At 51.3% G+C, this 22073-nt stretch overlaps 1 protein-coding gene across 4 annotated transcripts in view; it reads right to left on the bottom strand.

Annotated features, from left to right (window-relative positions):
- LAMA5 (laminin subunit alpha 5) overlaps positions 1 to 22073 on the bottom strand; it is a 105872-nt gene that overhangs the window by 28975 nt on the left and 54824 nt on the right. For 3 of the 4 annotated variants that reach the window (XM_069034109.1, XM_069034106.1, XM_069034107.1), the window contains exons 3-22: positions 19489 to 19606; positions 16008 to 16126; positions 15473 to 15643; positions 14941 to 15038; positions 10031 to 10146; positions 9047 to 9165; positions 8177 to 8267; positions 7895 to 8029; positions 7472 to 7534; positions 6173 to 6313; positions 5671 to 5808; positions 5308 to 5442; positions 4708 to 4842; positions 3122 to 3259; positions 2905 to 2957; positions 2624 to 2723; positions 2073 to 2125; positions 1565 to 1670; positions 649 to 748; positions 323 to 479 (exon numbers count right to left, since the gene is read on the bottom strand). In XM_069034109.1, coding sequence (XP_068890210.1) covers positions 323 to 479; positions 649 to 748; positions 1565 to 1670; positions 2073 to 2125; positions 2624 to 2723; positions 2905 to 2957; positions 3122 to 3259; positions 4708 to 4842; positions 5308 to 5442; positions 5671 to 5808; positions 6173 to 6313; positions 7472 to 7534; positions 7895 to 8029; positions 8177 to 8267; positions 9047 to 9165; positions 10031 to 10146; positions 14941 to 15038; positions 15473 to 15643; positions 16008 to 16126; positions 19489 to 19606 — 2286 coding nt within the window. The remainder of the gene's footprint in view (positions 1 to 322; positions 480 to 648; positions 749 to 1564; positions 1671 to 2072; positions 2126 to 2623; positions 2724 to 2904; positions 2958 to 3121; positions 3260 to 4707; positions 4843 to 5307; positions 5443 to 5670; positions 5809 to 6172; positions 6314 to 7471; positions 7535 to 7894; positions 8030 to 8176; positions 8268 to 9046; positions 9166 to 10030; positions 10147 to 14940; positions 15039 to 15472; positions 15644 to 16007; positions 16127 to 19488; positions 19607 to 22073) is intronic. The other variant, XM_069034108.1, reaches the window with a different exon arrangement.

Here is a 22073-nt window from a genome sequence, read left to right as displayed (position 1 = left end):
CAGAGTCAGTTGAAAGAGGAACAAGGAAACTGAGACAGTGTTTATAGACATCCCTGTAAGTAATCACCATGCTACCACCTTTGTCTAAATGGATTAGGATGTCACGGGATTCCCAATTTAGGATCTTTCCCTTCCTCAGTCTATGCCACCCCCAGCACTACAGGAAGTATCTGCACAAACGGGCTATATATACACTGTGCTGTTTATGTTTGCCATCCTGTGACTTTGGGGGTTTCAGGAGCACTTGGGGTGGAAGATGTGTGCCAAAGCACATCAGTCCTCCCCAGAGGGAGCTGGGCTGGGCTGCAGCCCCCAGGCGTACCTGGATGGAGGACATCTGTGCATATCCTCGCCAGCTGAAGCCCTCGAACTCCAGGGGGTTGTAGCCAAAGCGCACGGCCCGGCCGGCCGGCGTGGTGCCTTCCTCCAGCTCGAATTTCAAGTGGTGAAGGTCAGGGAAATAATGGTCCTGTGCTGGTCTGGGGAAAAGAGAGAGCACCGTTACCTGCTGGGCTACCCGGAGGGAGCGGCAAGAGGACACCTCCGCCGGCACGCGGCCGATGTGACAGCAGCCCTGACGATGAAGCCCCCATCCCCGTGGTGGCAGAGGACAGCGTGGGAGGCAGAGCACACCAAGGTGCAGCTTACTGGGTGCAGGTGGGACCCCGTGTGCTCTGCCGGCAGCGACAGGCTCCGCTCCGCTCCTCGCAGGACGGCCCCAGGGCCCCGCCGACATCGCACCGGCAGCCTGCGGGAGGAAGCGCCTGTTTACATTCCCGCCGCGCTAACGAGCTCCTGGTCACTAATCAAAGGCGCATCCCGGCGGGTGGGGAGCCTGGGGCCACTATTTTTATTCCATTGTATCCGTTTTCATATTTGGCCCCGGACCCACTTGGATCGACTCTTCTTCCACCTCAGCGCTGAGCTATTTCCAGGCGGCTGAGGGAACAAGGTCTGCAAACCCTCACGGCCCGGCGCCGCAGCCCTGCCACCAGTCACAGCCCTGCTCCCTCTTCCCAGCCCTGCCAGCACTGCGTGGGATGGCTCAGAGCAGCCGGATCTCCTCCTTTACCTCTTCCCATGGACACGGTGGAGAGTGGCCAACCCCATGTATCCATGCCTGCCCTCTCCCAGCAGGAGGAAGGGGCACAGCTGCAAGGATGTGACCAGTGGTTCAAACACACCAGTTTCTGGTACCCAAAGGTGTACCTTACCTGGCTGTTTGCTCCCCAGCCTGACAGACCTGTGTCCTATAGTGGAAAAACATGATCTCCGGTCTCCACATCCACAGTAACTCCCAGCCCATGCTCTGGGCCATGATACAGAACCACAGAATCATCAAGGTTGGAAGAGACTTTTAAGATCATCAAATTCCAGCCATCAACCCAGCACTACCACTGAAACCCCTAAGCACTAAACCACATCCCCCTAAAAATGACGACCCAAAACAGGAGGTGGGACATCTCTTGCCCCTTCTCTCCAAGGTCACCAAGCAGTCAGTCTGTGCAGTGGGGTCCATTCCTGTGGCCCCCCTCACTCACTGGACACACCACAAAGAGCTCACCTTGGCAGCCGAAGTAATTTGCGTTCTCCATGTTGAAGAAGCCGTCCCTGCAGGCCGAGCAGAACTGCCCACACACGTTGGCTTTGCAGAAGCACTGCCCATCGCCCTGGGAGAGAAGCAGGCATGGAAACTCATTCCCTCCTGTTGCTTGTCAAGGCTAAGCTGTTCCTCAGTTATTTGGGTTCTGGTCTGAGACACTCCAGAAACATTTTGAGTTTCACGCTCCACACGGCTTCCTGCACATGGGTGGGCCAGATAAGGGCCAGATAACTTAAATTACCCAACAGTGCAGGCAAACAAAAATCCAGGCATCCTGGGACAGACCCAGAAATATTTAGGTGCCTAATTTATGGCAGGTCTTAATCCCACGTTCTCATGCAAGCCCAGATTGTGGTGCAAGCGCTGAGAGCTGTGTCAGGGCCTCTCCACCAGCTGCTGTGAGAAACAGAGCTGAACACTCCCAACACAGCACGCTCAGAGGAGCCTGGAAGCAGAGGAGCAAACCCACCTGCCGGCACTCCGAGATTCCGCTGATGGTGCCCTTGGTGTCACACTTGCAGCCTGGGGAGAGGGAGATGAACAAGAAAGCCAGAAGGTCCATCAGCCCCTGAGAAGATGCCTGATGGGGTCAGCACCCACCACACCAGAGGATACTGGTTGGGTAAGAGGAGCCAGAACTGGTCAAGTAGAAGGTAGCCCTGCACAAGGACTCACATTCCATTCTGGACAGCTACTGTTGAGGACACAGCTACCAAAGACATTTGCCTTTTCTGCATATTTGGCCATGAAAAGTTAAGTGTCTGCAGGGAAGGCTGAGAATGGCAGAACTTACTGCACGAGCCCTATGTTTCAACCCAAGCAAAAAGTACCAGGCTCCAGCCTTTCCCCTCTCCACATGGGGGTTACCCAGAGCACTCCAGCTTTGACACATCACTTCTGGGTGAAGATGGAAGGAAGGCCATCACTTCCAATCCTGCAGTGATAGTGCCCACTGGCTTGGGTTTGGCTCTCACACCATGGAGGGGACTTTTGTGGGCTGTGCAAATGCCATTTCCTTACTCAGGCAGCCATAGGGGTTCTCTGGAGTCAGGTTCCAGTATCCAGGCTTGCATCTGTCACAAGCTGGGCCTTCAATGTATGCCCGACATGCACAGGAGCCCTGGGGAAAGGCATGGGGAAAAAAGAGCAGGTGAGAATTTGCAGCACAGTGGTTGAACATGGTGTCTGCTGCTCTGGATGCTTTCAGGCTGAGCTGAAGGAAGGACCTGATCCAACATGAGATAAAGGGGATCATACAAAAATGACCTGCAGGGGTTGTGGTGGGTTCATCTGATACTCACCGGGGCCAGCGAGGGATCTGCAATCTCCAACCCTGCTGGGTTACAGGAGCCCACTACAAAAGAGGGGCAAAAGAACGGATTTATAGAGCCAGCTCTCCCCTTGGCTGTCCCTAACTGGGGTTATTTCTCCCCTTGCAAAGCTTTTGGGGGATGATAAATGCATTTCCCAGCACCCAAGACACTGGAGTGTGCCAAGAGATCAGGGAGAAGGGGCTACCTTCGCAGTGGGGGAACCCGTAGGCGCCGGGCACGCAGCTGTCACAGCGCAGTCCCGTCACCTTGGGCCGGCAGCTGCACTGCCCCGTGTCCTGGTCACAGGTGCCATGCAGGGACCCCTCCCGGGAGCACTGGCAAGCTGCAAGAGAGGGGGGAGAACTGCTGCAGCTGCATTCAGGGCTTCCCAGCAGCAGCCTTTTTTTGTCTGCGTGACCTTCACCAAAAGCAGCCAGAAATGTGGGTTATAAATAGAATTCTCATTCTTTGCTTTTGGTTAAAACTACCCCAATCTTTTAGGAAAAACAGTAGAAGCCTCAATGTTTATCACACCCATTCACATACATTTACATGCATTTAAGAGGCAGAGAAGAGTTTTGGTTGAGGAGAAGGGGTAGGTGTGATCTCATCCACCCAGGTCAGTTGCCAGTGATGTATCAGACCCTACAAAATCCCAAACACCCAAGAGCAGCATTCGGCCATCAGGGTCAGCCCTGATGTGCAGGTTGGATGTGGGCAGTGGGGTGAGGGCAGAGCAATGGTTATACAGCTTCCTGCAAGACCTGCTGCCCATGAGTGCACAGAGATCCCACTGCCCTATCACAGGAAAGGTCAGCAAGCTGCCAGGGAGCTGCCCATGCCTTTCTTGCCCAGCCAGCACACCTCAAATCCCTGCTGAAGGAGACATTCTAGGCTGACACCCCCACGCTGGCTAACAGCAAAAGATTGGTCATAAGACAACAGATTAAAAAAAATATAAAAATCAGGTGGATCTTTTCTTTCTTTACTGTGCATCCTCTACATCTCTGCAATGTGGACACGGCTTTATGAGACAAAAAAAAAAGGGACTACTGAACTCCTGTGAGACCATTTCATCTCTGCCTCCAGCCTCTTCAAAGGCATATTGCCGGCATCAGCATTTGGGAGGAGTGTTCTGCCAGCTGGCATGGCTCAGAAGTCCACATTTAGTCCAGTGCAAGAGGGTGATGACGCTCTTTTGTTGCCTCAGGGAAATTGTACCATGGATTACTTTTTAATGAGCAGTAAATTCTTGCTGGGAGACATAAGAGTACATCTGGCTTCCAGTCGGGACTGCTGACAGGAGGGAGATGGGGACACTCTGCCTGGAGCTGGGGAGGGCTGGTCAGAGGATTTGGGGCTGCAGGCACCTACCACAGCCATTGCTCAGTCCTGGCACCAGCAGCAATAGTCCAGGAGTGATGCAGTGCCCAGGGAAATGGATAAGATCAGAGACTCATTAAGGTTGGAAAAGACCTCTAATACCATCATCCACCTGTTCCCCCAGCACTTCCAAGCCTACCACTAAACCATGTCCCCAAGTGCCACATCTACATGGCTTTTTAATCCTCCCAATGATAGTGATTCCACCACTGCCCTAGGCAGCCTGATCAAATGCTTGACAACTGTTTTGGTGAAGAAATTTTTCCTAATACCCAACCTAAACCTCCCATGGTGCAACCTGGGGCCGTCTCCTCTTGTCCTGCCACTTGTTTACTTAGGAGAAGAGACCAACCCTGGTCTGGCTACACCCTCCTTTCAGGTAGTAGAGAGCAGTAAGGTGCTACTCACGTGTGCAGCTGGGGTATCCGTAGAAGCCTAGGGCACACTGGCTGCAGGTGTGTCCCGCAAAATTCCCGTGGCACCGGCACTGCCCCGCTGGGCTGCAGTTGTTGTCCACTGCACCCCGGGAATCGCAGGAGCAAGCTGTAAGAGCAGGACTCTGATGATCCCTGTGATCTGTGGCCGAGCACTGCTGGTCTGAACCATCGTTCAGCCCCCCAGGAATTAGCCATTTCCATCAGAACTAAATTAATTTCTTAATCCCTTGGCAAATCATGCAGTATTTTCATAGCCACACCAGGAAAACGCCATGGAGGGATTTTTACAGCCCATTCAATGTTTCCCAGCAGTTTAGTAGGTTAATGCACTAAAATGACACAACAAAAGAGACATAAGCTGAGACACCAGGTCACGGCAGGGTTGTGATGAGGAAGTGTGACGGATAAAAACTGCTTTGTCTTCCAGGCTTTGCTATAATCCGTGACCTCCAAAACAATCCTGCCAAATTCACAGTGCAAACCACACGGGGTTGATTTTGAGAAACACCAAAGTCTTGCAAGAACAGGTATGTTTTTTAGAGCAGCAGGAGCCGAAGGTTCAGGTGCTTACCGTAGCAGTGGGGGTAGGAGTGGTGCCCAGGGCTGCACTGCTCACACCGTGGCCCCGCGAACTCGGCTCTGCAGAAACAATTCCCGGCGGAGTCGCAGCCTCCCGGCAGTGTCCCGACTGAGCTGCAGCCACACACTGCAACACACAGAAACCACCCACCCTGAGCTGCGAGGGTGGCAAAATGTCTTTGTCCTGGGCTTCTCAGATAGGCATTAGGTGCTGCTCTAAGTGTTCAAACCATCAATTTGCCCATGGCACATATTCTCCAAAACACCCACAAAATCACTGTCCAGTCCTTCAGCCCCCTGCCAGAGGACTCTGGCTGTGTGTCCCCAGCCAGGCCCGTGAAGGACAGATACTCACACTGGCACAGAGGGTAGTTGAAGTAGCCTGGAGCACACTGGTCACACGAGTGCCCTTCAAATCCTGTCCGGCACAGACACTGCCCTGTCTCACTGTCACAGGTGCCATCATACTGACCAGGGCCAGAGCAGTGGCAGGCTGCAAAGCAACAAGGGCATCAGTAAATAAGCAAGTTTTTGTCTTTAGCCTTCCCAGGAAAGGAACCAGAGTGCTTGTTCCTCTGGGGTAGAAGAGCAGTTGCAGGAGAAAGCATAGGGAACAGAGCTGACAGCAAGCATGCCTGGCCCATAGTTCATGTCCATAGGGAATTCCTCAAGAGCCCCCCAGAGCCTGGGAGGATGCTGGAGGGTCAGGGCTGAGTGGAAAACAACAGCAGAAGTGCAGAAGTCATGGGAATTTGTCACTTGGAAGTGGAGCTGTGGAATTCCTCCTCCCCAGCATGGGTGGAGAACAAGGAGAAGCCCAGCAGGGCGAGCCTGGGGATGCTGCCCTGGGTACTCACGCTGGCAGCTGGGTCCGTAGTGGCCTGGGGCACACTGGTCACAGTGTGTTCCCTGGAAGTTGGGTTTGCACACGCACATCCCCACCCGGGGGTCCTTCCGACAGGCGTTGCCTTCGGTCCCACCCGCGTAGCAATCGCAGTCTGGATGGGGACACACAACAGGCGACACCACGCACGGCCGTCAGTCGAGCTCTGAGGCCTCACAAGGACAGGAGTTGCCATGAGAGGCAACTCAAATGCTCAAGCATTTGCCTCCATAACCTTCCTATCAGATGCAAATGTTTCAACCAAACCACGCCTGGCTTGTGGGGTGGCTGGGAGGCCTCAGCACCACGCAGGTGTGAAGGTGCAGGATGGGCAGCAGGGCAATGCACAGGGCAGGCAAATGCTGCTCCCACAAGCCCAGACAGAGCTGATTCAGTGTAGTGTGGAAATAATCAGAGCCTTTGGCTAATCAGGGTGAACTCTGGGCTTTCTCTCTGGTCACTCCATGCTCAGCTGCACCCGAGACCTTCCCACTGCCAGGGTATGGTGTTCCAGGCAGGCACTGCCAAGGCTCTGAGCCAGCCCTGCTGTCACCAACAGCAGTGGTGTGGGGTGCTGGGCTGGGATAGGGAAGGATAAACATCATCCAAAAAACAGAGGGAGGGGGAGGTGGAGAAATGAGAAGGGAAGTGAGAAATTCCAGCTCAGGAAAGAAAAAACCTGTCTGGAAGATAGAGACTTCAAAATATCAGAAGGAAGGAAAAGGTTATCTGGAGTGTGCTGGGAAGCATGAGACAGAGGAGGATTCGGTGGGAAAAGAGACAGAAAAAAGCACAAGGGAGTAGATGAACTGAGAGGAGTGAGCATGAGAGAGGAGGGAAGTGAAGTGGAGAGCAGGGATGAGAGCATGGATGAGCTTTCTGAACAACAGAGGAAGTGACACAGAGCGAGTGGCTGCCTGTGCACGACCATTCAGAGGCACCCACAGCAGAACTCCCAGCTCAGCCACAGCCCCTCCACGACCTTTTGGGGAGCTCCTCACAGGGAGGGCAGAAGGGACATTCCCACATGGCCTGGACCCCAGAAAAAAATCACACTGTCACTCTAGGCTAGAGATTCCACGTCTATAAAAAGGGGATCATAAAACTTCCTTTCCCCCACCCTCAGCTGCTGGTTGTACTCTCTTACAACCACTCAGGGCTGCCTCATACAATGTATGTGCCCAATAATCTGAAGAACTGATCTTGCATTAGATGGGAGGTGTAACAGAAATGAAAGCATTGCCAAAGCATCAAGGAAAACTGCACTGCTTACTTATTATCTGTCCTGCAGGCAGCACTTGCTCTCCGGTATCATTGTGAGAGAAAGCTGGAACGGCTGTGCAAAGAAAGAGACATTGCACGGTCATCACAGACACTCAGAGAAATCCTCATGCAGTATCAAGGGCTTGACAGTCCCAAAGATGAACAGACTGAATGAAAATGTGGGATGTGGAATAAAGCACAGATGTCCCACTAAACAGTGATCCATTACAGCCGTTTTTAGCCTGTCTTTCACAGAAAGTGAGAGAGAAAACTCCAAGCCAAATGTGGATTTGGGCCCACCTGAAAGAACTCCTCCTGGGACAGGAGTGCCACATGGCACAGGGAAAAAACAACCCAAGAGCCACAGCTGGAGCTGCTTGCCCTTCCCACACCTGCTGGGTCTATGGGCTCCCAGATCTGAACCCCCACTTACGGTAGCAGTGGGGGAAGTTGAGGTAGCCCTCGGCACAGGCGTCGCAGTGCTCCCCGGTGTAGTTGGGTTTGCAGTAGCAGCGCCCGGTGAGGTCCTCGCAGGTGCCGTCGGTGAAGTCAGACTCACAGTTACAGCCTGCAGAGAGGGACAAGCCAGCAGCAGTGTCACTGACAGAGGCCTCAGACTCCCTACAGCAGGAAAACCTCTCAGAAACCCTCCAGAGCGCCCTCCCCAGTGTCACCAAGTCCAGGAGGATGTCACTGCAAAGGAGTTCGCACTCACGGTAGCAAATGTACGGAGAGTCGATGGGGTGGTCGGGGGATCGATAGTACCCTGGGATGCACCTCTCACAATTAATGCCTGTGGTGTGATGCTGAAAGACAGTGGGTTAGAGACGCATCAGTTCCTCTGCCTGCAGGATTCACATTCATCTGCCAGATTAACCAACAGCTCCAGGTTACAGAGGAAGCAGCTCAGGATTGTCAGCACACCAAAGACCTAAATCTGCTCAAAATTCCACATGCACCAACTTGGAAACAAAGCATTTCCCACAAACCATATCTTCCCATAAACAGTGTGAGTTACAGGTTCCTATCTGACCTCGAGCCCATTTCACTTCCTTCAGATGGTAAAATGTCCTGACCACTTTGTGCTTGGAGGATGGCAGCAACCTGTTTCCTCCCAGCAAGGAAGCACAGCAAAATGTTTCATGCCAGAGCATGATTTAACCACGTCACAGTCACCATCACCTCGGTAAGGGCACAGCTACTTTCCCACTTTCAGAAAGACTGAAGACCGGCATTTCAGTGGACAGAGAGATATCCAGGGAGATGCCAGAGCACTGTGAACTAGGTAGGGATTTCCCACTGTGCTGGGCAGCAACCTGTCCCTCCCAGTTCCAGTGCCACAGCAAATTAAAGCTTTAGGAGGTACTGGTACCACCAGGGGACAGCTAGAAACCCAACTGCTGTTCTCATTACTGGTGCACACTCCTTTAATACACGGCAAAGACACTAAATTTCCAGGGAGAAACCTAATTTAGATAACAGAGAGGCTTGGTGGAGGTCCCAGCGAGGCCGAACTCCACACTGACAGTGGAAAGAAACACAAACATTTTCATCAGCCTTTTTCCAGATGAGCCTTTGGGCCTACCTGGCAGTCAATACAAACACCTCCCCCTTCAAACTTGTCCTCACGACTCCTGCTGGCTTTGTGCCGATCCACCTCCGGGTCGTAGTAGCAGTCGTAGGCATGGCCATTGCAATTGCAGGCTGGAATACAAAGAGGTGATGATGGGAGCTAAACCACCCGTCCCCAGAGGTCCTTCAGTCAGCAGCTGGACCTCAAGATGCCAATTCTGCCTCCTGGGTTTGATGTTGGATGGGTTGCTTTTCCATGAGGAAAGATGCCTGAATGCATCTGGGGGATTACATGATCTCCCAAACCCTCTCTGAAGCACAGAGGCAGCAACTCCCTCACAAAGTCTGGTCTGCAACCAGGAGAGTGCAGCAGGCACAAAATCACAAGTGAAGTATGTGCAGGCGTGTATGGACGAGAAAGAAAAATTACCACACTGTGGGGCCTTGAGTAGTCTGGTTCAGAGAGCAACATTCCTGCCTCTTTTATCCCACCCTGAATAGAGGTGAGCTGTAAATTCCAGCACCTGGTGAGGGGGCTTTACAAACTCACAGCATTAAGATCCTTTGCCACCCTGCGTTCCTAAGACACCGCGTGGTGCAGCTCTGTGCTCTGCACTCCCAGCGCAGCAGAAATTCCACTGCCAGCACTGACCAAAGGTTTCTCTAGACAAATAAAGATGTCCTGTATGTAAACACATCCAAACCTAATTCATCTTGCAGACGGAATTGAGCAATGAGACTTGCCTGCACGAACCCTGGGACACACAGGAGGAACTGGAATGCAAGCAGAGCCAAAGTCCCACACGGACCTTGGAGACCTTCCTGTGTGAGCCTCACCTGAACACCATCACCTGCTGTGCAGAGCCCTCTCTGCTGTGTCACTGCCCTCCGGTTCACCCAGTCCCACTCAGCACCAGCCCCACCAGTGCAGCAAACGGCATCTCCAGCACAGCAGAGCTGTGCTTGGGCAGGAAGGAGGAGCCCAGCTCCCACTTACGCTGGCACTCGTTGGCACTGTCGGCAGTGGCAGGCTTCCAGGGGAACTGGTTGTAGCCAGGGCAGCAGCGATCGCAGGAGCCACCACAGGTGTTGTGCTGGCAGTCACACTGCAGCCTGTGGGGACAGAATGGGGCACAGATAAGGTTGGGGCAATGACAGGGACATGTGGGATGGGGAGCTGCTGTGTGCCCTTGCTGTGCATCACTGTCATTGATCTCGTACATGAATGAGTGGTATTTGCTAATCTGAATGCTCTGGAAAAGAGGCTTCTAAGGCTTTTTTTTTTTCAACTTTTTGATTTTTTTTTCTGAGCCAAACACCAAACTTTGCTATTCCAGCTCCGTTTCCTCCCTTTCTTCTCCTCCACCATCATTCCTTTTTTTCTTCAGAAGGAGACATGGGTAAGAGAAAAATCTGTGTGCCACTGCCTAGCCAGCACTGCAGAGAATAAAATGTGAAATGGTCGGAGGTGGCAGTGGTAGAAACCTGAGCTGAAGCAGATTACTTGAGAGAGTGTAGCATGGTGCAGGGACACAAAGATGTCCTCACCACTGCGCAGGGGCAGCATGAAAGGACGAAATGACAGCCCAGAGCTGGAGAGGGATGGGGCCACACAGGTGCTATCTGCTCCTCCAGGTATACCTGCGCTGCAGGCAGGAGGGCATGAAATTTGAATTAAGCATTTTAATAGATGCTGGCCCCACACTCCCCATGCAATGCACCTCCTGCTTTCCAGGCAGGGCTGTGCTGGGTAAACAGGCGGCTCCGGAGGCGCCAGGCAAGGAATCTCGACAGGCACCCGATGGATCTCGTCCCTGCCCGACCACAACGGTGATTCATTAACATCGGTGACATCATCCCCAAAACCTCCACTTAGCACAAGGCAATTCCATCCAACACAAATGCTTTCTGTTGTATTAGACTTATGGATAATACAGCATGTTCCAGCTTTTATCTGTGCAATTACTCATTTCCCCTCAGGGCCAGTCTGCCACTCCCACCTCTCCCTCCCTCCAATGCTTTTCCATTCAAAAGCAGTGTGTTTAAAAATAAATGTCATTTTTTTAAAACGTTAGAAACAAAAGGAGCAGTCATTCAGGGTGAAGTGCAGGAGTGCAAACACTGCAGTGAGCTGAGTGCCACAGTTTCCACCTACATGTAATTTTAAGATGTGAGACTGCAAGTCTATGCATAGTGAATTGGCAGATAGAGGCAGCAGCAATGGACTAGTGACCCCATTTTAATAAAATATGGGATGATCTGAAAGTCTGGGGGAATGCAAGCAGGATTCACACTCGGCATATTTGCTTCAGGCAGAGGGGTTGAGAAGCAAGAGGTCCCACTGCTGCTTCCCAGCCCTCCTGCTGCAGATGCCATGGGACACGTGGCCGCAGTCAGTTCTCTCATCACTCATCATGCCCTGTCCCTGCCCACATTCACAGGCTGGGCTGGAGCTGGCAGAGTCCAGGCATGAAACTGAACCCCTGGCTAGAGCTTAAGTGGCAGAAAACAGCCCTGAAATATTCACTAGGAACTTTGTTCTCCAAGTGTTTTGCAGACCCAAAGGGGAGTCTCAATGAGAGGCAAACCTTGGCCATGTCTCTGGAATGCAACTACCCACAGACCTCTCACCTGGCTGACTACCACTCAGCACTTTTAAGGAAACAAAATTTTATCATTTCTTTCCATGGCAGCAGCTGGAGATCAAGATTAAGATCCATATACATATGTCTGGAGAAAGACGGTCACTGAGTCAGGGAACTTATAAACCTGCTGAGCAGTGTAAATCTCTCTGAGTGGAGGACGTGGCTCCAGCCACACACCCCAGGCTCCTTCATGTTCAAGATGTTTGAAAAGTACTGGTTCAGTTCCCAGAACGCAAAACGATGGCACTGCATGAGTAAGGATGCTCATTTCACAAGGAGAAAGAGGTATTTATTTAGTGTCTGCTGTTCAGAGTTAGCAATGACCTCTGAGAGAGCTCATGGCTTTACTGCACCTTGTGCCGAGTCCGTGCTGCTAATGAATTACAGACAAATGTGCATAAACCACAATATTTACATGTTTCATTGATTGAGTATATACAAGGAAGAAGAGGGAGCGGCTGTGTTCATATAGCACATATTTCCTGGTCATCCTGCCATAAGAAATGAAACCGCAGTCTTCCCGCTGGAACTGATGCTCAACAGCAGAGACTAAACAGTTTCCAGCAAGCAGCTGTGGCAGAACTGAGAGCAGCACACAAACACTACAGCATCTGGATTTGGCTGGGACATCTGAGGAGCACAATCAAGAAAAAAAAAAGCCCCTTCCTCTGACTGTACGGAGAAGAAACCACCTGCAAAAAGAGACTGACAGATGGCACAAATCTACCAGCACACGTGGTGCTCTCCCTTCCAAATGGGAAAGGGGAAGCTGGAGTTCAGAATCCAGCAATGGGAAAGCATCCTTCATCTGTGGATGTGCTTCTGACTAACTAGGCTGCTGCAGTCTTGCTGGTTATCTTCAGCATCAGGCACACTTGTCTCCCCCTTGCTTGTGGCATCTGTGACAGGGCAGTGAAGCCATTGAAGAAGTTGCTCTTATAGACAGATGCAGAACCCTTGCAGAGTTCTCCTGAGCTCACTCAGCCTGTTAACACACGATTCCTGTCTGGGCTCTCCAAGCCAGGTTCCTGCTAATCTTTATCTCACTGCTCCCAGGGTTTGCCAGGAGAAAGGGTTGTGCCTCATCCTGCTGGTATTCACCTTTAACCAGGAGAACATTCCTTCCCTCTGCTTCATTCAGCCCATTCCAACTTGGGGCAAAGAGAGAAAGCTGTGAGAAGTGTGGAGAGCCTTGAGGAGGCTGTACCTGCCCACAGGTCCCTGCACATACACAGGGCCCAGATGTGCTGCCAGATCAACAGATGGATGTGTAGCCTCTGTAGCTTGGCACTTCACACAAACCTTCCAAAGTTGCATGAATATTGTAGTTTATGTCCAGGAAGTCAGCTCATGGACATGCTTCATCACATCCTGAAGTCTTTGCCAAGATTTCTAGCTCACCTCACCCCTATCAGTGCTCATCCTGCCTTTCTGAGCAACGGGCATGAGAAACACAGCGATGTGCAGAAGAGAGAAGTTAAAATGAGCAGCAGAGACCACCCCAACAGGCTGAGATTGTGGGATTTTTAATAGGGCCAGGCCAATCCACATCGATCTATTTGCATTTCCTTGCTGTGTTGGCTGTCACACATCAGCACCTGAAGAGGTAGGACACGTGCAGAGGGACACACCACACAGACTGCTGGAGACATGACAAGTGTCTGGTAGCTGGGTCTGTGTCTCAAGGGAACAGTGTGTCTGAGCCCCAGCTGCTGTGGTATTACAGATATCCCCAAGCTGCCTCAGTGCTGTGTCAGGGCAGCAGGGCTGGGATCCTGCCCAGCAGTGCCCACTTTAATGGGAAGGCTGAACGCAGCTGCTCCCAGAGCCTGGAGAACAGCAGCACTTCACCAATTACTCATTTTCTCAACTGAAAGTATCAGATTTCTGCTGACTTGCCTGTGCTCCTGGGCTTGCTAAAGGGTACAGCAATGCCATGAGAAGATCTATTTATCCAGCACCTTTTCCTGCTGTATCCCAAAGGACTTACAGCTGTTATGTGCTGACTGTAGAAAGCACCCAAGTAGGAAATGTTTTCTCCCTCAGGCCAGCGTGATCTGCTCTGGGTGAAATGCAACAGCTGCTTACCAACATGTGCTGCAACATCACAGAACAGGCTGGGGCCAAGAGTGAAGATGCCAAATGCATCCTAATGAGAGTGGAGGAGAGGAATTTCAGGAGACAGAGACAGTTGCAAGCAAAGGTGGCATAGAACAAGGATTTCTAACTTATCTCTCCTTGCTTGATTTTCTCTCCCTGCTTGGAGAGTCCCAAACCATCAAAACACCCAGGACCAAGAAAGGTCCTGGCACTTCCATGTTAAAGAATTACTTGTCCCCATGAAGCCTTTTGCCCTGCACACAGGTGTACTGTGCATCCAGCAATAGCAATATCTGAAAAACAAGGAACTGTACATTCAAGTATTTATGAACATCCTTTTTTCAGAGAGTTTGGCACATTAAGGCAGGCTTGCTTACCAATACATCTTTGTTTTAATACTTAACAGCTTTAACCTTGGCAGGGACTCACTGGAATTTTATTTTATACAATCCAAAGGTTCTACATGATCCTGATGAGAAAGAAATACAAGCTCCCCTCATCCAGCTGAATCTACCCATCCCTTTCATAAAGGCAACATCCAAGCTGCAAACAGATGGCTAAAAGCAACACTTCCATGGTCTGAAGCCATTCTTTGGCATTTCAAGTTGCCAAGACAGATGGGAAGTCCCATAAGCCAAAATGCAACTTCTTTGCACACTCTTGTTCTTTTGCAAAGAGTTGTTCAGATACATACATGACCAATTTATGGCTCTTGTGAGTAGAAATGGGCAGCAGTCTCTGGTTTCACGGGAGACCATCTATTTAAGAGAGCATTGTCCCAATGTTTAAGAAGCCATGTGGGAAGCAAGAGACTTCTCTGCACAAGTTCAGAAATGATCTCTGGATTTTGATGGGAAACTTCCCTGTTCCACATCAGTATCCCACCTTCTCCTTTTCACACTCTGCTCCAATGGGATGGCCAAGTTGTGGACAGAGAAACTTGACCAGGGAGCTGATCTGGCTGAAAAATAGTCTGACAAATTGTGTAATTTTTGTTCCTTTGTCTGGAGCAGTTTCTGCGTCTTTCTCAGGGCAGAGTTATGAACGGCAGTGATGGTACCACTACTAGCTCAGGACAGGACACAACTAACACTGGTATCTTTCATTCTTAAAACAGTAATTCAAATGCTCTCACACAGAACTGGGATTTTGCAAAAGGTACCTGTAAGGGTCGTTGGGGTCTTTGGCATCACAGACGTCTGCATGGCCGTGGCAGACACAGCGCCCTCCGATGCTGATATCCTTGATGCTGTAGTAATACTGGAGAGCACAAGAAAAGCTGGCCATTACTACCTTTACAAATCAGATTCGTAACCGTTCTACTCAGGATTCAGCACGACTTTATCCAGTGAAATGATGCGTTGGGGTATTTCCCTTACAGTGACACTGCCTATGGTAAGATCCACCACCTCTAACAGAGCCCATTAGCTACGAGTGGGGGGGCTCCCAGCACAGCCAGAAAGCCACATGTGACACCAAGAGGTGTTTCCCAGTTTCACATTGCTGGTGCCTTCCCAAGCAGCCTCCAGCTCCAGCCACAGCAGCATCCACTGCAGACACCTTCAGCTTTAGGGAGTGCAAGAGAGAGAAAATCCCCACAGGCCACACCCAGGGATGTGCTCTCCCCAGAGGTGGCTTGCACAGCCCTCAAACAGTTCCACCTTACCAGCAAGTGGTATCAAGGCCTGTCTTACCCTCCTTGTGACTGTAGGGTCCCTCAGAGCTTTGCCCATCAGGTGCCCCAGCAGAGTGTTCGTCTGCAGGAAGCGCAGTCGGATGTTGGTGGCTTTGGTGAAATTCCGCAGGAGAGGAGAGTAGGAGAAGTTCATGGCTCCTGGGCGCCCGTTCACCAGAGAGACAACAATCTGTGGGTGGGAGGAGGGAGAAGGCCAGGTTGGATGGGGCACTGAGCAAACTGCTCTAGTGGAAGGTGCATCTGCTCAGGGTTGCAGGTTGGAACTGGGTGGTCATTAAGGTCCCTTCCAACCCAAGCCATTCTGTGAATCTATTGAGAAAAAATCTATGAGCAATCCTTTGGGATAGGAGGAAATTAATCTCTCCCTCAGCTGAACCCAGTCATCCAGATGACTGAATCCTTGTGAATCTCATTTGGTTTAACTGAATACTTTAAGTGGTATCTGAAAATCAAGAGGGAGCCAATTAATAGAGTACCAACAGTCACTGAGTAACCCTGGCAACTCCAAGGGATGAAAACAGGCAATGGCTCACCTCCCCATTTTCCAAAGGCACGATCCGGGAGTATTCAGTGGTGCAGATGGCATGGTCATCCCTGGTGATACGGTCCACAGTGTGCTGGCCAAACTTCTCAATGCAGTCCCTCTTGGAAGCTGTTCATCAACCAGAGATGGGAGCAGTAAGAGAAAAGGAGCAATTCCTAGCCCTCTGTAGATTTTCCCACGCTGACCACAGGAGAGATGGGTGTACAATCTTTGTTAAGCATTTACTATGTAGAGATTGCTCTGTATCATTAACTCTGTCATGGTTAAATACATGTCCTCCATAAGGGAGGGAGTCACTCCAACAGTTACAGGCAGAAAATCCCCCCCAAATCACCTCCCTGCAGTAAATGAGGAATGTCAGAACAGCCACTGTACCCACTGCCACCAGCTTCAGAGAAACCCAGCCCTTAATTTTGGCATTAAGCTCCTATTTTAACCAAACTGAGACCTAACTCTGGTCTCAATCCGTTGCTTTGCTGGCAGTGGATTTGCTACACTGCTACCACTGAATTGCAGAAGGGCCCTTTGCTGCCAGGGCTCTGCTCCTGATGTAGGAGCTGCACCACCATTTCACATGGCTCCCAAACTTCCTGAGTCCATCCTGAAGCCAGCACAGAACCCACAACAGGAGCAGCCACAGCCACCGCTGGGGACATCTCCCACCAGGCAGGAAGGACATGCAGGTGTGGGTCAGGGACCTGCAGCGTCTGGGAGAGGCAGAGCAATGGCCTGCAGGATGTCTCCTCCTCACACCTTACTCTGAACTCTGCTCTTAAACCAATGCTACAAACCAGAAATGCCAAAGCCACCAAGAACCATCCCTTGGGGACAGCAAACGAGGGCTCCTGCCACTAAGTGGCAATGCAAGGCTGGCTAAAGTCAGGGACAGGCACCACCAGGCAGCCACTCTGCTGGCTCCATGACCTGCTCTGGGGATGCTGCATGCCAAGACTCTCCTTGCAGCTACAGGAATGGCCTGGCTTCCCTGAACAACTGCTCCTGCAAGTCCAGCACCCTCGTCCCCAGGATGTGTGACATCCCTGTGCTGGCAGAGCCAACCAAACCATGGCTGGGGCAGTTCAGGGCCTGATTGTGCAGGGTGGTGAGCACCTACATCTACCTATGCATAAACCTATACAATGCTACTCTTCACAATTGTTCCCTCGGGAAGAGCCTGGACAAAGGCTGCTGCTCCTTCCCACTCCACCTGTGCCAGGAGCTCACAGCAGAGAGTGCTGAAGTGTGTGTCACTTCAGTGCTCCTGAGGGTGTTTCCATGGGGAGAAAAAGGAAGAAAAGGCAGCCAACACAACTCCTGTTCCTGCCAGCGCTGCTTAGCTCACACAGGAAACTGAAGGGGAAATGTTAACCCAATTCACAGGAATAATCCTCCAAAATCTGTCTCAATGTGCCTCCAGAAGGCAGGTCCCTCGCTCCATGGGCTGCATGGGTAGGCTGAGCCAGGCAGAAGGAACAGCAAAGGGGGAGTAAGGAATTTCTGCCTCCCTGTCTTCACCTCTGGCTTGCACCCACCCACACCTTGTCTCCAGAACATGGCCTTGCTCCAGGAAACACTGTTTTGGCAACAGCAAGAGCTCAGTTGCATCCACAGGAAGATGTGGAAACATTTAACATCAGGTCTCTGGCCGCCAAGGTTTGCTTCACCAGGTGCTTTTTAAAGGCGATTTATTTTTAAAGCCCCAGGCGAGGAACCTGTCACCACTGGCTCAAGATGATTGATTTCCAGAGCACCGCCACGGCTGCATGGAGACAGGATGCTCAGCCCAAGGAGCTACTCAGGAAAACCAAAGAACTCCTCCAGTTATTGCAAAATCTGCACAACCACATGAGCCAGAAGCTGGGCATTCTGAGCTAAAACAGAGTAACCCATTGGCCTTAAGCCCCAGCAGTATTTTAAGGAAACAGACAAGGACCCAGCCTCACCCAGCAGTCACTTCTCCCTCCTCCTGCAGAGCTAAGCCCAAAAGCACCCTGGCACCTCCTGTGATGAGCAGCACTGAGCCAGGGTGGACAGTGCCACAGTGTCACCCCTGGCAAGGCTCACTGGCATCTCTGAAGAAACCCTGCATTTCTGCCAGCTGCTTTTAACTCTGGTACTGACCTGGCAGTGTTTTTATTAGACCACCTACAGAATCCCCCATGACAAAAATAAACCTCCGCAGAGGACTTCTTGTGCCAGCAAATCTGGCAGGTTTTGGAGCAGCCACCTCTTGATTTCCATGGGAATTTTCCACTGGGCTGTGTCACTGCATGTCACTTCTGAAGGGGAGTGGTAACATGGCCTGATGTTTTGGGAGGGAAGGGGACTCCAGATGTTACAGCACTGCCACTACACACAGGAACAAGCCAGTGGGGCAAGAGCTCCCTGTGCAGCTCCAGACCAAGCAGGAACACGACTGTAATGGGCCCCAAGAGAGGCTTCAGAGCTGGCCGAGAAATTCTCAGAGAAGATAGAAAAAAGCAAAGCAGGAATTTGACAGCAGTAATTCCCTTCTAGCACACAGCAGAGAGAAAAACATCCGCCCTGCAGAGGAGCTACCACGCTAAGGCAAGACAGCAGTAACATGTCTGCAGCTCCTTCTTGCACAAGAAGAGGCCAGAAATCCAAAGCACAGCCTAACAGGTAAGCCAGAAATATGAGCCTTTAGGGACAGCCCAGGGCAAGGCCTCTGAGTGCTCCCACGTCCTTTCTTGCCAGGTTTTAAGCTCTGGCTGTAGATCTTAACTCACATCTTCTCCCAATTACTGCTGCTGCTTCTGGGAGGAGCTGGTGGTTAACAAGTTCCTCAGCATCCGGCTACCCCACACACCCTCTGGGAGAAGAGTTTTGCAGAACCAGCTGTTTCTTAAGGTTTTAATCAGAGAATGGGGAAGCCAAATGCACAGGCTAGATCTCCTTTCCAGCCAGCTGTCTCTGATCCCACCTTGCACAGCAGCAGGACAGCGGTTCCCTGCCCCACACAGGCTGGATCCAATCTCTGGTACTGATAATCACAAGGGAATGTTTTCTGCATCCAGACTTTGCCGTGATAGCAGCCACTTGGAAGCGAGCTGCTGCTTGGCTTCTGGAGGAGCTGGAATATTGTCTGGGATGGTACAGAGCAGACAGGCAGAAAGAGGAAGGCAGGGAGGAGATGATAAGAAATCTCACGTTCAGATCTAGATCCGCAACACCCAGCTGCGGATGCTGGTGTAAACTTTGGCATCCCCACACGTTTCATGGCAGCATTTTAAAATTTTCAGTACCAGAGAGCAAAACAGTTCTCCTGCCCTGAGGAGCATTTAACCTTCAGTTCTTGCAGCCTTATTGGGCAGATGAAACAGAGGACATGGGCTGCATCGCAACAGTGACACAGGAACAGCTCCAAACCCAGCCTTGTATTTGCACAGAGTCATCTTCACCCTGCCCTCACCACCTGACACTGAACTGCAGCCCCCTGATATACTCACAGGCAAAATACTGCCAGGGCTCGTAGGTGAGGCCAAAGTCAGTCGATCGCTCCAGCACCCAGAGGTCAGGACGAGGGGAATTGGCAAACTTGATCAGGACATATGCTACATGGAAGAGCTGAAAGAAAGGAACACAGAGTGAGTTGGCTGCTTGAAGCATCCTGAAAAGCAGAGAGAACTTCGTGGGATCCCAGTGGAATAAATGAGCTGGCACTTTGCAGCTCCTGCTGCTCACAAGCAGCCTGTAGAGCGAAATCCTCCGTATCTAAAGGGATGGTGATAGGACACAGCTGCTGCAGAGAGCCAGATTAGGGAGCTCAGCTCCCACTGAATGCAAACAAAGCTCAGACTTTGTGGTTACAGGCTGTACTCAGGTTGTGCTGGGAGACACCCCAGGCTTAGCCTGAACAGGCTGCATTACAAACCAGCTACGATGCTGTCCTGGGGACTTGGCTTTTGGGCTGTTCTTGGGGTAACAGGTGACACAGCCAGGGAGCATCCAACTGCACCTTGCAGACAGTATCACAAAATCCTTCTGTTTTTTCAAGGCATTCCATATACCAGCCCTGCTTCACCAACACAACCTGTGTTTTGAAGCCTGTTCCAGAAAAACCCCAGCACAGCTCCTCTTCCCCAGGTGCCACAGGGAGGGGAGAGCAGGAGACCCACTTGGCTCCAGCACAGCTCCAACACTGGGCTGCTCCCATTTGTCTGGACACTGACGTGTGCACACACACTCCTGCCAAGTATAAAACAAATGTAGTCTTTAAAGAGCTACAATGTCAGTGCTAGAGAGAAACAAAAGCCCCAGCAGAATTTCCCTTCCCCGGCTGGCACAGGCTCGCTCCAAGAATCCCCACTCCATCATCCTGTCACAAAGTGATATTTAAAGGCAAATAAAGTTCTCTTATCGGAGAAAATTCCTAACGTCAAAAACAACCCAAAAGGGAGTTTAGTGCTTGAAAGGCAGAGATTTATGGCTCAGGAGTCCCTCCTCATGCAGAGTGGGGGCTGTATGAGCATACACCCCCGCGAAAGACTGAGAAGTATCCAGAGGGACATTTCTGCAAGGGGAGGAGAAGGACTTCTCCATGACCATCTCAGCCATGCAGGAGGGCCAGAACAGCAGCCAGCACCTCAGCCTGCCTGGCCACACGCATCGCTGAGCCAGAGGACGAATATTAATAACATGCCTCTGAAATAGCCCTGATCACCCACAGACTGAGCAAGTAAAGGCCAGAAGAAACACGAAAGAAGTATTTAAATCTACCAAGCCATCTATAAAGCATGGATCTTGTTGGGGACAGTCAGACAAGGGGTCTGAGTGCTGGTGTACAGGTATGGACAAGGGGATGTAGGCAGCCCTAAGGACTGGCATCAGCTCAGTCCCTGCCCTGAGCAGAATATTCAAGCAAAAACCTCCTCAGGACACTGCCAAACACTCCCCTGGCTCTGGGGCAGCCTCTCCTCCACTTACCACGGGTATTGGTCTGGTTCCCAGTGCAGGCTGGTGGCACCTGAAACCACACCTGGGTGTAGGCTAAGGGGGCTTGAGAGAGATGCTCAGGGAGGAGTGAACCACATCCAGCTGGGAACTCCACATGATCATCAAGCACAGCAGTGCAGAGACTGTTCTCCAGCTGGGAATGGGCAGGAGGGTGGGATGTGTCACCACTCTCAGGGTTTGCACTGGTGCCATCCAGAACGAAGAAACCAAAGCAGTCACCCAGCTCGGTTCCCCGCTCCAAAGGACTTTCAAGCCCAGCCAAGGGGGAAACAGGCATCCTTTTCAAAAACTGAAGGAAAACAGACTTCAGTGCTGCCCTAGTTCCCCTCTGCAACATGTTTGTTGTCAAGGCATACAAGACTAAGCTTTTCCAGAGGAGCAGCGTTTTCTGCCTGCTTACCCTCTCAGCAGAGCTGTTATTTGATAGTGAAGCCCAAGAGGCTTCAGCTCAGGCAGCTGCTTTCTCTGCAGGACCAGTTCTCACAGCTCAACATCTGCCTCTTGGCATGGGAACAGGGCTGAACACCAGCCTGTGAAGTTACACCTTCCCTCCACTCTAAACCCTCCTCCAGCTTTATTCTGCAGGGAACAATTAATGCTCCTGCTGGAATCCAGCACTGCCTTTAGCTGGACAAAATCCCCTGTGGCTCCAGAAAACCTGTATGTGTTCTGGCCTCAGGCACAGGGGGATTTTCTGCTCTGAATGAACAGCAACCACAAACACAAATTTAGAATTGTGAGGTGCATCCCTCTCTACTGCCTTTCTTTTTGCAAAGCCAGTAAGGAGTTTATGGCCCGTAAATACCATGGAATTTCTAGGAGGTCCTCCTCGTTGTTCAGCTTTATGCTGGAAAAAAGTGTTGCTAATTAAACGTCCTGGAGTCCAACTCCTCACATGCTTCTAGTTCTCAGAAGTCCCCTCCCTCCGGAGAGCATGGATTACCTACCATGCAGTCAAACTGGAGCAGCTTTTGCCCAAACAGTGAAACTTGACACAAAACCAAGCCTCGGGCTCAGTGATTCACAGAGTGAAAACAACAGCCAGAAAAAGAACTTGGTGCTGCTGGATGCAAGCTCT

Source organism: Aphelocoma coerulescens, chromosome 20 (assembly GCF_041296385.1).
Source record: "Aphelocoma coerulescens isolate FSJ_1873_10779 chromosome 20, UR_Acoe_1.0, whole genome shotgun sequence".
Taxonomy (NCBI): domain Eukaryota; kingdom Metazoa; phylum Chordata; class Aves; order Passeriformes; family Corvidae; genus Aphelocoma; species Aphelocoma coerulescens.
The sequence above is the reverse complement of the archived record's forward strand: the minus strand, read 5'-3'. Positions and strand labels throughout refer to the sequence as shown.